Source organism: Argiope bruennichi, chromosome 1, assembly GCF_947563725.1.
Source record: "Argiope bruennichi chromosome 1, qqArgBrue1.1, whole genome shotgun sequence".
Classification (NCBI taxonomy): Eukaryota; Metazoa; Arthropoda; class Arachnida; order Araneae; family Araneidae; genus Argiope; species Argiope bruennichi.
This window is the reverse complement of record NC_079151.1, coordinates 68475405-68491044: the sequence shown is the minus strand read 5'-3', so window position 1 is coordinate 68491044 and position 15640 is coordinate 68475405. Positions and strand designations below refer to the sequence as shown.

At 26.3% G+C, this 15640-nt stretch overlaps 1 protein-coding gene across 4 annotated transcripts in view; it reads right to left on the bottom strand.

Moving 5' to 3' along the window:
- The window catches only part of LOC129971258 (multiple coagulation factor deficiency protein 2 homolog), a 46440-nt gene that overhangs the window by 19927 nt on the left and 10873 nt on the right, over positions 1 to 15640 (bottom strand). For 3 of the 4 annotated variants that reach the window (XM_056084856.1, XM_056084866.1, XM_056084876.1), the window contains 3 exons: positions 14698 to 14793; positions 13255 to 13338; positions 6226 to 6350 (listed from right to left, as the gene is read on the bottom strand). In XM_056084856.1, the coding sequence (XP_055940831.1) occupies positions 6226 to 6350; positions 13255 to 13338; positions 14698 to 14783 (295 nt within the window). In that variant the 5' untranslated portion in view covers positions 14784 to 14793. The remainder of the gene's footprint in view (positions 1 to 6225; positions 6351 to 13254; positions 13339 to 14697; positions 14794 to 15640) is intronic. The other variant, XM_056084886.1, reaches the window with a different exon arrangement.

Below are 15640 nucleotides of genomic sequence, written 5' to 3'. Positions count from 1 at the left end.
CTTCAGTAGTAAAGTTAATATAAAAAGCACCGAAACACTCCAACACAATGGCTTTTGTAATCATGGAGGGAATCTATGTTTAGAAGTATTCAACTTATCTCCAAACTTTAAAAGCCTATTCGTGCTTCTCTTTAAAGAATTTATTTAAGTACCTTGGGAAAAATAATACAGAATTCTTGAACTTTGTCATTTGTTAGATGAAGTGGAACTAATTACACCAGAGAGCCCGGAATCTTTTTCTTAAACCGCTCAATTTCCGGTACCGAATACGGGAGTCAACCGACGCGATTGCTTCGGGTTTTTTTTAAAGAAAAGAAGACATTCTAAAGTTCCGTTCTATTATCGTTGTTAAAAAAAGAGTTGAAATCTCATCAAGAAAAAATGAGCGCATGTGCTTAAAAATTGGAAAATTTCATATTTCTTTCAAATAAATATGATTTTCTAACTTCTGTCGAGTCAGAGCTAGCGAAAAATGAATGAAGTAGTGAAATGAAATTTGAAGGAACGCGAAAATAAAGGTTCTATAATATTTTTAAGTCACTGGATTAAAATATAACTATCTTATGTATTACTTACAGACATAAATTTACGAATTTAAAATAAATCTAAGAATGTTTGAGCTCGGATAAATCTAAGGACATTTGTCTAAAATAAACAATTATATATATATGTAAGCCTTATTTTGTTTGAAGCAGAAGGCAGGTTTGAAGACATCGATGAGAAATTTTATCTTTTTAGATTAATTTTAATATGCATTCCGGGAAAGCATAATTATTTACAAGCAGAGACGCGGACAATTCATGTCCGGCACAACGCGGCACAAAAGCAGAAGTGGGGAAGAAGAGGCGAAATAAATTATCCCTCGTCTTATATAACCTGAGATTTTGATAGGAAAAATATTTCTACACAGTGCTAATATATTATTAAGATTCTGATAGGGATTTCTGACGCATGTCAATCGCATGTAAAGGAAACACAGGGATCTTTTAAAAAGAATGTGCTTAAAGAATAGTTTTCCATCCCTTCACGCTGAGCGTGTGAAAGTGTTGGCGCTCAGCCGATTCAGCAATTTTATAAAGCTTCTCTTGAATTAATTAAGTAGAGAAAGTGGAATTGGATCACGAAATAAGAGAATGAACTTACTATGGGCTAAATTAGAATAAAATCTTGGAAATTAATTAAAGTGAAATTGAGTTTAAAATATCATTACATATATAGCTCGCTTTATATAACTAAACTAATGCTGTTTAAAATACTAGGAAAATTATATTTTGCGAAATATTATTCTTTTTTTGATATTTTATGTCAGACAAGATTAAGCAATCTAATAACAAATTCCTGCATGTAAAATTCGAATCTACAATAAATCCCAGAGGTATAGAAAAATTCAAAGAAATTTAAATTATGTTATTTAATTATGAATACAAATATAAATTTTATAAAATGAATAAATAAAATATTATCATTTCCCAGACACATGTCTGTTGTTAATTTTGATCTTTTCGACTACTTGTGAAAAAATCGAACGAAAGAAAATGCTGCACTTCATTTTCTATCAATTTAGGATTCCAATTTTATCAAAGGTCTTCATTAATTATTTCAGGTTTTTTTTTTTCGTAAACTTCCGCAGTCATTTATTTTTAGTTCTTTATTTTTTCAAAATTGCAGACCAATCAATCTTCACAAAGAATAAAAAAGTTATCAAAAAGTAAAATGAAACAGATCTGCATCTCTAGTATTTATTATCGCATCTTCAGAAAAGTGATGTCGATGGAAATGATTTCAAGCCACAGATTTATTCTAATCTACAAACTGATTAACCGGCTTAATTAACGTGATTAATTAATCGCTATTTCAAAAATTTTCCATTATGCTGATTAGTATTTTTCATTTATTATTTTCCTAACATAAAATTAGCTTTTCAATAAAATTTGATAAAATTTTTGGTAGATATAGATTTTTGAGAAATGGATCTTTCAGTGTTAAATAAATTTTATGAATTTGTAATGACATCTCAGAAATTATGATATAGGACTGAATTTTTTTTATCATTAGAAGGACATTATGTTAATTCATAAAATCATGAAATAAATTTATAAATAACAGAAATTTAATATTTTTATGGATTTTTAAACATGATTGTGAATTGTGACATAGTAAAATTTTTACATGAGAATAGTGCTGAGATACTAAAAATGTCGAGATATAAAAGAAATTGTATGCATATTATAATAATTTCGAGAATATGAATACAGAAAATTATTTTTTAGAGCGACCATATATTACATCTATTTATTGACTTTTCATGAAATAAGAACTTTAATAACCATTATAAAAATATTTTTTTCAACGATTTCGATGATTTTAAAATAAAATTGTTTTTGTTTTTTTTAATATTTTTTTTACTCAAATAAATTAAAATTTACAGTTTTTAATTGAGAAAAATTTCTTATTTGAAGAAAAAAATAAACTTTTTTTCACTCAACCCCGATTAAATAATGGTATTTGAAAGAGATCAGCGAATGTTGTATTTATAGCATGATGAATTTTATTACTGGTCCTTATTACTGATGTTTACCAGGATAAATGACAACATATTATGAAGCTGAGTTTTATAAAAAGTAGATTTAAAAATCAATAATATAGCTAAAATAGTTGAGACTGTATTTAGCGCTTAAAATAAAGATGTTAAAAACTTTATTATTTTTAAGTGAAACGTAGATTTTACAAATTTGGGTCTCGCACTGACAAAGTAAATCTTTACAGAATTAAATGGAACGCTAATTTATATTTATTTAAAATACCCAAATCATTTGGAATTATTTGTTATTCATCCGCTTTATAAATATGGGTAAACATTTACTGAAAGAGTTTATTTATATTTTGTAATCCAAAGAAAAAAATCTAATGATTGGAATTAAAATGTTCAAATAATTACTGTGGCAAAAGGCTGAACAAAGATTGTATTGGATTTTCTTGTTGTAACCATGAAAATCTTAAATTGGAAAGGATATCCGCTCTTGGTTATCTTGATTTTGAAAATTGAAGTACATGTATCAAATATGAGTTTATGTAATGCTGATTAATAGGCTATTCTAATTTATTTTATCTGAACTGCAAATGTGGACTCAAAAATGTGGATTCCTTTCAAAAATATAATACCCTCTTGGGTCTTATCCAATCATATATTTTTATTTACACTGCATAAGACTAAACAAAATATCATACTTTATTTGATACATTATTTTAAGTAAATAAGCTTAAATTTAATCGTGCTTGTTTCGTTAAGTGAGATTAGCAACATTGACAAGAACTAGTAATCCTTATTGAAAAATATCAAATTTACGCACTTTAACGATGTATCAGAAATTTTTGTTTCAGGAAAATAAGATGACATAAAAAAGCTTTTTCATATAGTTACAGTATTTTAGAGCAATATTCTGTGAAATTATGCCTGAAGCACTACATTCAAAATATAAGTGTTTATAAAATTTCAAATCTTTTTCAAATTCTTTGAACTTGAAAAAAATATTGTATCAATATATAATTTTGTATAATTTTATAATTGATTTTTTTTTCTATGTATTTGATATAATGTCTTTTTTCATAAATTCGTTTAAATACTCTATAATTTTTTGCTCGATATGTAATTTCATTTCAATAATTTTTTTACCTCTTTATATATTTTTCAAACGAAATATGTATTTCTTTATATGCTTCTCTATGAATTTTTAACGACCGCTAAGCTTTTGTGTAAAATTTGATTGCTGAAATTATTTTATTTTAATATTTCAAAAAATAAAATGTCGAGCGTTTTTTTAAAAAAATTATATGATTATCGATCATTATCTTTCTAATTTAAATTAGATAACAAATTACTTTTACTCCGCAAATATTATTGTTTAAAGATAACTAAAATAATTCGTTATACTCTCAGTAATCCTGCATTGTATAAATTCGGCCGCCCTTGTAGTAGAACGTTTACAGTAGAACGACGAAAAATACAACGGGTAAGCGTTTTAAAAGAATTACTTGATCATTAAGAAAACACAATCCAATTAAGATGTAAATTAGAGCATTAAAATATGTTTTCTTAAATGAAACCCCGTAAATTTCAACGTTTTCTGGCTTTTATGTCAGCCGAATTACCGAGAATGTACTGTTTAAAAAAATAAATTTTAAAGTTTCAATACAAGTATGCTAAAAATAGACTCTTCATCTGTATTTATTACAAAAATATTATAATTGCAAGTTTTAAAATAAAATATTCAAAAATGCAAATGACAAATCCTTCATTCCTATAAAAATAAAACCAAGATGCTACATTTTTTTCTACAATATGATTAAAAAAACCAAGTGGAAATTCTTAGGTTTTATTATAATCAGCTTTTCTTTGCATTTAATTAAAAGGGGAATAATTGCAAACGATAATTATTTTCTTTAAATTTTCGCAATAAGTTGAAAGAAAATAGATTTCTTGTCAGCTGAAAGAGTCGTTTATTTTATTATTTAGTTTTTATATAATCGTTATTTTAGTATTTATTCAAAAACGTTTCAATACTATATTATAAACTGTAATACAAACTTACTTATATATATATATATATATATATATATAATATAAAATGTAACAAAATCATTGTGTGAGTTAATTATTTGTAGATCTTCGAAAGATGTTTGATGAAAATACTGCATTCCTAAAAGCGCATTGCAACGTTGACACTCATAGCATGCATTTAAAAAATTTTTTGTTAGGATAAAGTTTTTAAATAAATAATATAACTTTCAAAAGTTGTTTCTCCTTTGTAAATTCTAATTTATTTATCTTCTTTGTTAAATTGTTAAGCTTTGGCATCGTTTTAATTTTTCGGATATTTTAATTTTTTAAAATTTATCCGAATTATTTTTTGCATTATTAAAGTAGGAATTAAATTCTAAGCAAAACTGCATTTTTTCTTACCATTCAAATAACATGAAAATGAGGAAATTTATTTACTATCTATTATTTTTATTTTCAGTGGCTTAGTGATAATATTCATCATTAACAAATTTTTTTGAATAATTGTAAGACATTTATAGAATATATTTGTAACGCTTTTCTCAAAGTTATAAAGTATTCGTCACTTTTTAATAACATAATTTCGAACCTTAAATTCAAACATTGTAACATAATTATCATTTCTTTTTTTTATTTATTTGTTTCTGTTTGTGTGGTGTCATTGCATCAGCATTTTCATATGAAAAAAGCTTTTCGGATTGAATTGTTAGAATAATTCCGAATTTGTAGTTCTTTAATTGTATGAATTGTTTAGTTAATCAGTTTGTTAGTGGAATAAATTTGTCTCTTTGAGTTGTTTCCATTAACAATAAGGATGATGCGATAGTATACTGAAGTTACAGAAGTACCAAACACATTGTACAATGTTTCTGTTTCAAATAAATACATTACTTAGATAATTAGTTTCCTTGAAAATACATTTTAATATATATGGGGACCCACAAATTTATAACACAAAGAAAATGAACAGTGTCTTCGTATGGAAGGTTATTTACCATATATATAATCCTGACCTTCAAGTGTCTTAATAATTCCAAAGATCAATCTCTTCACCGTTATTATCATGGTACAAGACGATACTCTTTTATGGTCTGCACACTATTTTAAGAAAAAATTCTGGCATAACAAAAGTATTATTTTGCCTCTCTCCCTCTTACAGTTATAGATATTAATAATCGTGGTACATTTCGGCAGTACTAAAAGAATGAAAGTTACAGTATGGCAATTTGTCATTCATCAATAAAATGTCGCACATGTACAGCAGGATAGCATTCTTGAAAAGCCACTTTACAAGATCGAGTATAAAATGTGTAATGCCTTTTCTCATAAACAAACAGTGCATCATACTGAAAAAAAAGCCATTTACGTGCTCTTATTATGATGGAAAGAGTACCTATAGCATAGGCATATTTGTTTGTAAAATTTTATACTTGTTAATCAAATTTGTTCTTAAATTTCGATATACATAAAGATCCAAATATAAAACTGCCTTATTAAACATAGACAAATCAGGGAGATTCACTTTTTAAAAAATGTCAATACTATTATTAAAATATTTTTTTGCATTCCCTAAGGGAATATTTACCTAAAACACCTTCGCAGAACTTCTTTTTTAGCTGCCTCTAGAAATAAAACCCGAATAGAATAAAAAAAAAAAAAAATCTTACTTTCGATGTCTTCTGGCGTTGAGTGGTCTTCCACATGACTTTCATTATCGTGACGGGAATCATGGCCCAGAGCAGTGTAGAGTTCGAGTCCATCGAGCTTTTTGTTATTGTCATAGTCGTGAGCTCTAGAGAATTAAAAAACCGGAGAAAGTTTAAGATTCTTTTCAGAATATTAGAAAGTAAGAAAAAAAATGTTCATTTTTTTTTATGTGCAACATAAAAATAAGGGATGAAAAAACAGATTTATAAGAAGAAAAAAGTACTTTTAATAATTCTTTTGTTTACAGAAAAGGTTGGCTGTTTTCAAGATTAATTTTTTTAAAATTTTTCTATGAAAAGCTAGCTTTTTAATGACAGAATTCTTTTAAACATGAGTCAATATATATGTACATGCACTATAAAGATTTAATTTTCTATAATGTACAAAATTATGGAACTTAATTTTTGAATTTTTAAAAATTTATTTTTTTATAATTGAAAAATTTAATACACAAAATTTGTTGAAATAATCTGATAAGGGGGAAGATTAAAAATTGATATAACGCAGTACTAAAATAATTCTTTTCTGCCAATGGCTATATGACTATTAATTGTCATTGCTATGTCACAAAGATGTTTTAAAGAAATAGTTTCACTTTAAATGAATATCAACATTACTTGAAATGTTTAAATCCTCTTGTACGTTTTCAGTTTTAAGGGATTTATTTTCCCTTTTTGATAAAACATCCAAATGAATTTCAGAATTCTTTTCGAAAATGATTCTTATAATCATGAACAGCTAAAACATTTTGTTGATTAAAATTTCAAATTTTGCTAACTGCTCTTTTAATATTTAAAGCAATTAATATATTATAATTTAATTTAATTTATTGTATTTTATTGAAATTTAATTTTATTGAAATAGTGTTATTTAACATTCTTTTAATATTTTCATATAACATACTGTGGTCTGTTTTGAAGCTGTGAACTCAAATTTTTTAATAAGAAACTATCTGCAATTTTTGTCTCTTGCAATTATTATAAAAAAAAGGCGATTTAATTTCAAAAGTAGTTTTCCGATTTAAACCTAACAAATTTGCGTTATTGAAAGCGTTTAAATATATATCGCAATGTATTCTATACTTTTTCAAAAATAAAAGCATTTTTAATATGCTGGTGCACATATTCTTATTTTAACAACAATAACGAACATACAATATTCTAGTTTAAGTTAGAAAAATATTAAAAAAACTTTTAAGCAAAAATTTTAAATGCAAAGGAATTGACTAAATTTTGATATAAAAATATAACTTGATTAACAAAGAAAAAAAATGGAAAAATAACAAAAGAAACATTTATTTTAAACCGCAAAAGAATTGATCTAAATATCAGTCAGCGGATGCTTGGTAGGTAATGGATTCCGGATTTTATTTTAAGCGAATCATTTATATTCGCGAGTTAAATGCGAATTAACCTTTTTGACAAAGATAAAAAATAGGTACAAACAATTATTGAATGAAAAACAACAACAACTAGTTACATGAATACGTCTTAGTATTGGTTTTTTTTTTTTTGATTCTAAAACAAAATCGATATATCTTTATTGATGTTTAAATTTTAAATTCCAGATTTATCAAATCCTTTATGCAGCCCAATTTTTATGACCAATCTTACAAACATATTCAAATCACATTTTACGGATAATTCTTTTTTTTTTTAATCATTTAAAAGTTTACTAAAAAGTACAGACCTAAAATCTTTAACCGCGTCTATAAAATAAGGGATAAAAATATTTTAGAATTTATTATTTTGTTATTTCTTAATCAGTTACTGAATTTTGCTGGTAATTCAGAGTTATTTGTAAATTTTTTGATTTGCGTAAAATTTTTTAGATGAAATTCTTGCAGTAAGTAACAGATTTGATGTACATATTTTGAATCAAAGCAAAATTACATTAAAAACATTATTAATCAAAATAAAATTAAGAATTGTATTCAATTTAATGTATGAATCAATGAATGGCCAGAAAATTATGGTGACCAGTTTATTTAGTATTGAGTAATACGCAAAATACTCTTTATTTATCTAAATAAAAGCCTTCATTACTTTAAGTAAGACTTTTCTGGTTAATGGCAGCTCGTAAAAAACCCGCAAACTGTCTTCCTAAGATAAAAGAAGGTGAAAAAGCAAAGGGTAACAAAAAAAAAGTAACCTTTGAGTAACGCGATCTCTTTGTTACCCTTCTATAATGACCAACAATAGCTTCAATTGAATCCTTATCAGGCCATGGTCTTTATATCACCAAATCCTGATTGGTCCACCGGAAGAAAAAAATAATGATACGAAATCCCTAGAGATAATCAAGCTTATATGACCCGTCTGCAACGTAATCTAAGAACGCGCTCGAGATGTGTAAGAAGGTGGCAAAGTTGTTTTCGGAAACGCCGACTAAGGGAAAAAGGAAACTAACCAACACCCTTAGACAGTTTTCTTTCTCTTGCTAACATAACACACTGCTGAGAACTGACCAACCAAGCCTCATAAGATTATGCCAAGAACGAATGGGAAAATGCTATTAGAATTCGTTTGCAGCGAAAAAAAAGAATATGACCCAAGTTGTATGATTAACTTCGAGGAAAAGACCATACATCATTAATCAACTGTTAAGCTGTATTTGTTGGAATATTGCATACAGATTGACGATATGTGATTACTGATTGTTTTACCTGTCTTACCTAAGTTTGTGAAGAAGAATCGTAGAAAAGAAATATTTTGAATATCCATTTCACGTTGGATCATATGTAGGATGTCTTTTTATGTTTTATCTTTGGTTTCAAGTAAAAGTAAATGGGATTTTGAGTTTTGGTATTTAATACGTATGAGTGTTTTTAATTAAATAAAAAAAATGGTAATTGTCATTTCTTAGTTTAATACTATTCACCTTCAACACGTTGCGTGATCTTTAGGAATATTGATTTTATTTAATTTCAAATGAATTTCTGATGCACAATTTGATAATCCAGATTACTTTAACAAAGGAATTTTAAACTTTGAACTATGATAGTAACCATGATGTACAGTTCTACCTTCAAAGTACAGTTGTCTGTCAGAGGTCTGCCAACTGTACCAAAATACGGACACACTTTTGCTCTTATTATTAGTAAGCATTAATTACTTATTTTTAAGTATTTGACAAAAAAAAAAAATTGAAAGTTCTGAATCTTTTAGCGTATCTTTTTATACTAATAAACTGTATTCATAAAATTCTGATTTAATTTAAGGGGGCGTCAAGCAATACGATAAAATTCATATTGTACTTAATATTAATCATTAAAACAAGAAGTTTCCTGTATCTAGAACATTAAGAGAAAGTTATTGCTCTAGAAATATATCTAGAACATTAAGAGAACGTTTACACGAATGAAGGAATATTTTTTGTCTATTGGTATGATATTTGTCTCTGTCAAAATTAGTGGAGACAACTCGTACTAAGACAGCGGAGAGCTAAACGAGAACTTTCTACTGATAAATGAATATTGAAACTTGAACTTTAACAATAACATGAATTTTAAAAATTTCACAATGACTATTTATGCAACTAACCAAAGATACTTTTTCTCAATATGGAGCAAAACATTAAAAATTTCATTTCTTCGATTTTCAATGCTCATCTCATCATTGGCGTGGAATTGTTACTTATAAAATTTTTTTAGTTGCCTTTTTATTAAGAAACATCTATCACTGATTTTTTTAAATAATTTTTCATGTTATCAAATTTTCTTATAGTTCAACAGATTTCAGGGTAATGAATTTATTTATATAAATCGTACTGTAACAAAGTACTGGAGTGCTTTAGTCAGAAATATAGGGCAAGCAAGTAGTTTTTACTTACATTATTAGAGCACATTGCCTTAATTTTGCAGTTTTGTCCTATCACTTCAATAATGTATTGTAATACATTTCTGAATTTATTCAATATTAGTTGCTTGATTTTCTTTTTCTTGAAATATAGGGCAACAAGTGGTTGTTATTTATTTTATAAGAGAATATCAATGATATATAGTGAAATATTCTGATTTAACTCCTATCTTTAAAATGCTGCGTAGAATTATAAAATTAATATGGAAGTATATAAAGATTACTACATTCCTAACATAAGGCGTAATATGACTTTTGCTGAGACCACTTTATCTCTCAACCCAGAAGAATATTATAAAAGATTGGCAAAATACCCAACAAAGCTCATAGAAAACAGAATTGCTTAAAAATTTTGTAGGGAATTAAAAAGTGACAAGAAAAAAAAAAAAACACAAACAAACATTAATCTTTCAACTTAATTTCTGTATTTCTTTTATATAAAGCTAATTTGATACTTTCTTCATTTGACGCAAAGAAAAAAAAAATAACTTCCATTTTTTAACTTCCATGACAAAAAATAAAACTACCTTGCAAAAAGAATTGACCTTTGCATATCTTTTATAAACCTTCGTTTCTTTTAAAGCAGAACGTATCCATTATGTGGCAAACGAGTTCTACATTTTGGGAAAACCGTAAACCCTCAGAGACTTCAAAATCAGTGAACCTTTGTAGGAAGTCAGTGTTTTCTTTGGTGACTTGACGGAAACCAATGAAGCAATTATGGAAATTTTGTCGAGCTTGGATTTTTTTCACGGTATTGTTTACCTTCCAAGAGGTTGAAAAATTTCTTTCCTGAGAGAATCGCGCATTGCTTCGCATTGAAACAATGTTAAAATTGTTTAGAAAGAGATCACTTGCCTCTGATTTTTGAGAGGTATTAGATGTTCTAATTAGGAATATCAGCAAGCTGCGTATCGGTAACGTGGCGCAAACTGTTTGACCTTTGTAGTTGTGGCATATAATTGTATTTAGGCCTGTATAAAAAAATGATAATTTCTATCTGATTTTTGAAATGAAAACGAAACTAAATATAAAATTTCTATACAATATTGATTAATATACCATTAAAAATCTATAGACCAGATAGGTTTAATCTTTTATATATCGATTAGAACTGTTGTTATTACTTATTATTTTTACACATTATTTAAAAAACTCTTTTTTGACATTAAATCTATTTAAATTAATTTACAATTGTACTTTTTCATTTACTTTTTACTAAAGACACAAACTGCTCAATCATATGAACATGTACGAATCTATTAATATTAATTTGCAATGGCACATTTTCATTTACTATTTACTAAAGACATAATCTGCTCAGTAATATGAACATGAGCGAATCTATTAATTTTAATTTATAAAGGTACATTTTCAATTATTATTTACTAAAGATATAAACTGCTCAATCATATGAACATGCATGAATCTATTTATATTAATTTATAATTCTACATTTTCTTTTACTATTTAAAGACATAAACTACTGAATCATATAAACATGTGAGAATCTATTAATATTAATTTGCAATGGCACATTTTCATTTACTATTTACTAAAGACATAATCTGCTCAGTAATATGAACATGAGCGAATCTATTAATTTTAATTTATAAAGGTACATTTTCAATTATTATTTACTAAAGATATAAACTGCTCAATCATATGAACATGCATGAATCTATTTATATTAATTTATAATTCTACATTTTCTTTTACTATTTAAAGACATAAACTACTGAATCATATAAACATGTGAGAATCTATTAATATTAATTTGCAATGGCACATTTTCATTTACTATTTACTAAAGACATAATCTGCTCAGTAATATGAACATGAGCGAATCTATTAATTTTAATTTATAAAGGTACATTTTCAATTATTATTTACTAAAGATATAAACTGCTCAATCATATGAACATGCATGAATCTATTTATATTAATTTATAATTCTACATTTTCTTTTACTATTTAAAGACATAAACTACTGAATCATATAAACATGTGAGAATCTATTAATATTAATTTGCAATGGCACATTTTCATTTACTATTTACTAAAGACATAATCTGCTCAGTAATATGAACATGAGCGAATCTATTAATTTTAATTTATAAAGGTACATTTTCAATTATTATTTACTAAAGATATAAACTGCTCAATCATATGAACATGCATGAATCTATTTATATTAATTTATAATTCTACATTTTCTTTTACTATTTAAAGACATAAACTACTGAATCATATAAACATGTGAGAATCTATTAATATTAATTTGCAATGGCACATTTTCATTTACTATTTACTAAAGACATAATCTGCTCAGTAATATGAACATGAGCGAATCTATTAATTTTAATTTATAAAGGTACATTTTCAATTATTATTTACTAAAGATATAAACTGCTCAATCATATGAACATGCATGAATCTATTTATATTAATTTATAATTCTACATTTTCTTTTACTATTTAAAGACATAAACTACTGAATCATATAAACATGTGAGAATCTATTAATATTAATTTGCAATGGCACATTTTCATTTACTTTTTACTGAAAATAGAAACTGCTCAATTATATGAACATGCATGAATCTATTTATATTAATTTACAATTCTACATTTTTTTTTGACATTTAAAGACATACATTACTGAATCATATGACCATGTATGAATCTTTTAATATTAATTTACAGTAGTACATTTTTATTTATCATTTACTAAAGACATAAAATGCTCAATTATATAAACATGTGTGATAGCTCAGTTATCATTCATAAAGAATGCATTGGATATGCAAAGGCATCTATTTTCCATCTTGAAATTTTCAGCACAGAATTTGCAGTTATAACTTTTGATTTATATCAAGAATATCGGAGTTAATAATATTATCAGAAATAATTAAACAAATAATTACACTTATATATATCGAAAATAATCTACTAGAAAAGAAGTACCAGGGAAAGTGAATATGTATTTGAAAGTAGCTCTATTGAAGATAAGACTGCTTTTCACCAGAAAAGCCGATGCTTTTTTAATGTTTTTTGACTCCTAATGCGCACCAAAATAAGGCTTCTAAAGCCTTAAAGAGGCTGGAATAAAATATAAAAAAGCATACTCACGCAAAGTATCGGAAATCCATCTCGGCGTCAGAGAAAATGGTCGCCCAAGAGCCAAAAATGTTCAGGAAATCGGACTTTAAGTGGCTGCAAAGAAAGAAGTTTTGCAAATATTTCAGTGAATTGAAAGAAAAAAGATGTTCTTCAATCTGGAACACAAATGAACAATGAGAAATAAGAAAGGAAAAAAAGTCGTATTATCAGTATTACGTCATGCGATCAATAACGCGAATAACGTAAGGACAGAATCATGAATAACTTTAATTCTATATAATTGCGTGTAGAAAGAAGCGGGAGAAAAACGTAGGGTAAACCCAATAAGTTCTTGTGAAGGAAATTTAGCCATTGTTAATGTAGTATATATACTATAAATATAAAGTAGAAGAATATGATTGGATTTTTTTATAAATCATTCATATTTTTTATTAACTTCCAAACTTTTTTTTCATAATTCTAATAGTTGGCGTCCAAAATTTCGAATTATATTTAATTGAAGATTTTTTCAATAATTCTGGTTAAATTTTGCCTTCCTTTGTTAGAAAAAAGTTTTGAGAAATCCTGTATAATAAATAGCTAAACACATTTTATGTTGTCATATGCTTGAAGAATTTTTAACAGAGACGTTTTCTTTTTAAATTAATTTATATGATGCTTTGGAACATAATTTGAGTGAGGTATTTTTTCATATGTTTATAATTGTGCAATTAGTTGATATTACAGGAATGTAGAAAATATTTCCAAAAATATTTTATGAGAACATGATGTTGTTTTGGTTTGGGAAGCCTCAAAACGGGCAGAAAATAAGAAGTTATCGCCCGAAGAAGAAAACGGGGAGGGAACTAACGCGAAACAACGAGGAGAGGTATCAAAAGGTGTGTGTATGTAGATATATTGATAAAAATAATATAATTTTTGTTTAAACTTTTGTTTTCAATTTTTCTAGCTGTCAAAAAAAAGTTTTTGAGCTTGAAAGATTTTGAAATTGGGAAGGGAAAAAAAATAGCTTTACATAGCTACAAAAAAAAAAAAAATAATTTTTAAAAAATTAACGATTGCGTAATCCAGTAGTCACGTGATAATTCCAAACTAGTTTAAACGGGACCCCCTCCCCCCTCCCCCATTTTTTTTTTTTTTTTTTTTTTTTTTTGAGCTTTGGGGGAAAGTTTTGGAGTTTGGCGGATTTTGAAATGAGAAAGAAAAAGAAAAAATTATCGTTTTTCTAAATATTGACGCATGCGTAATCTGATTATCACGTGAGTGTTTCAAAAATCAGTTTAGAGTGGTTAATGGTTTAAATTAATTTAAGACAAATAATGACTTAAAAATAATAATGTTCTCTCAAAATAACTTGAAATCGATAGCAGATTTCAATTTTCTTAAATTTCATTCAGCTATGGAATCTTTATAAATATAAATATTTGGGGGAAAAAATTTAAATTAACTCACTCTCTATCTAACTTGAGTATCCGTTTAGCACCGAGACTGGCACATAGTAAAGGTAAGCAAAGAAAGAATACTACCGTCACATCCATTGGAAAGTTCCTGTGAGAAAAATAATGTAATAGTTTTATGAAACATAAAAGGCAAAGCGCATCTAAATTAATGTGTTTAAAATAGTCTAAAGAAACTGAACATTGGGTACTAATGAGTTTAATTTTCGTAAGCATTTACGTTTTAAACAGTAAAAGAAAATCAGGATTTTTTTATTTTTACACTTAGAAAAATTACTTTTAAACGTAAAAATACGAATGGAGCATTTTGTATTATAAAAATATTTAGATTTTGTCTTTTATAACTAAATGTATTATATAAATTATTATTAATAAATATATTACTCCTTTTGGCAAACAACTAGTTCCTCGAGTGTTCAGTTAATTTTAATAAAATCTCATATGTGTATTATAATGTTCATGATTTCCTTAACAAGCACTTTTGGGTATTAAAGTATCATAAACTTTAAAATTGCTTTATTTTGATAACTTTATACTTGTTTCATTTATTATTTACACGAACTTTTTTATTAGAGTCAAAACTTACGACATCAAATTGTCATTAAAAACGTAACTTATCAAATAATACAACTTCTAATGATGCGTTATCATTTTTCGCGGTATTGTAACATTCTTATTCTTCCCGTAAGATATGAGATAATAAAGAGGATCTTTTTTTTTAGCTTTTAGTAAAGAAAGAAAATTAAGTGGTTTATGGAACAATGAAAAAGGTTTGAATATTTTGTAATAATGAAAACTATTACTGAAAATTATGCTGAAAAATATTTTTAAAGATTTATCAGAATTCTGATAAAAATTGACATGATAATTAAATTTATATCATTTAAACAATTATTTTTTAAATTTTAAAATAATCTAAATTCTTTTTTCGTGCAATA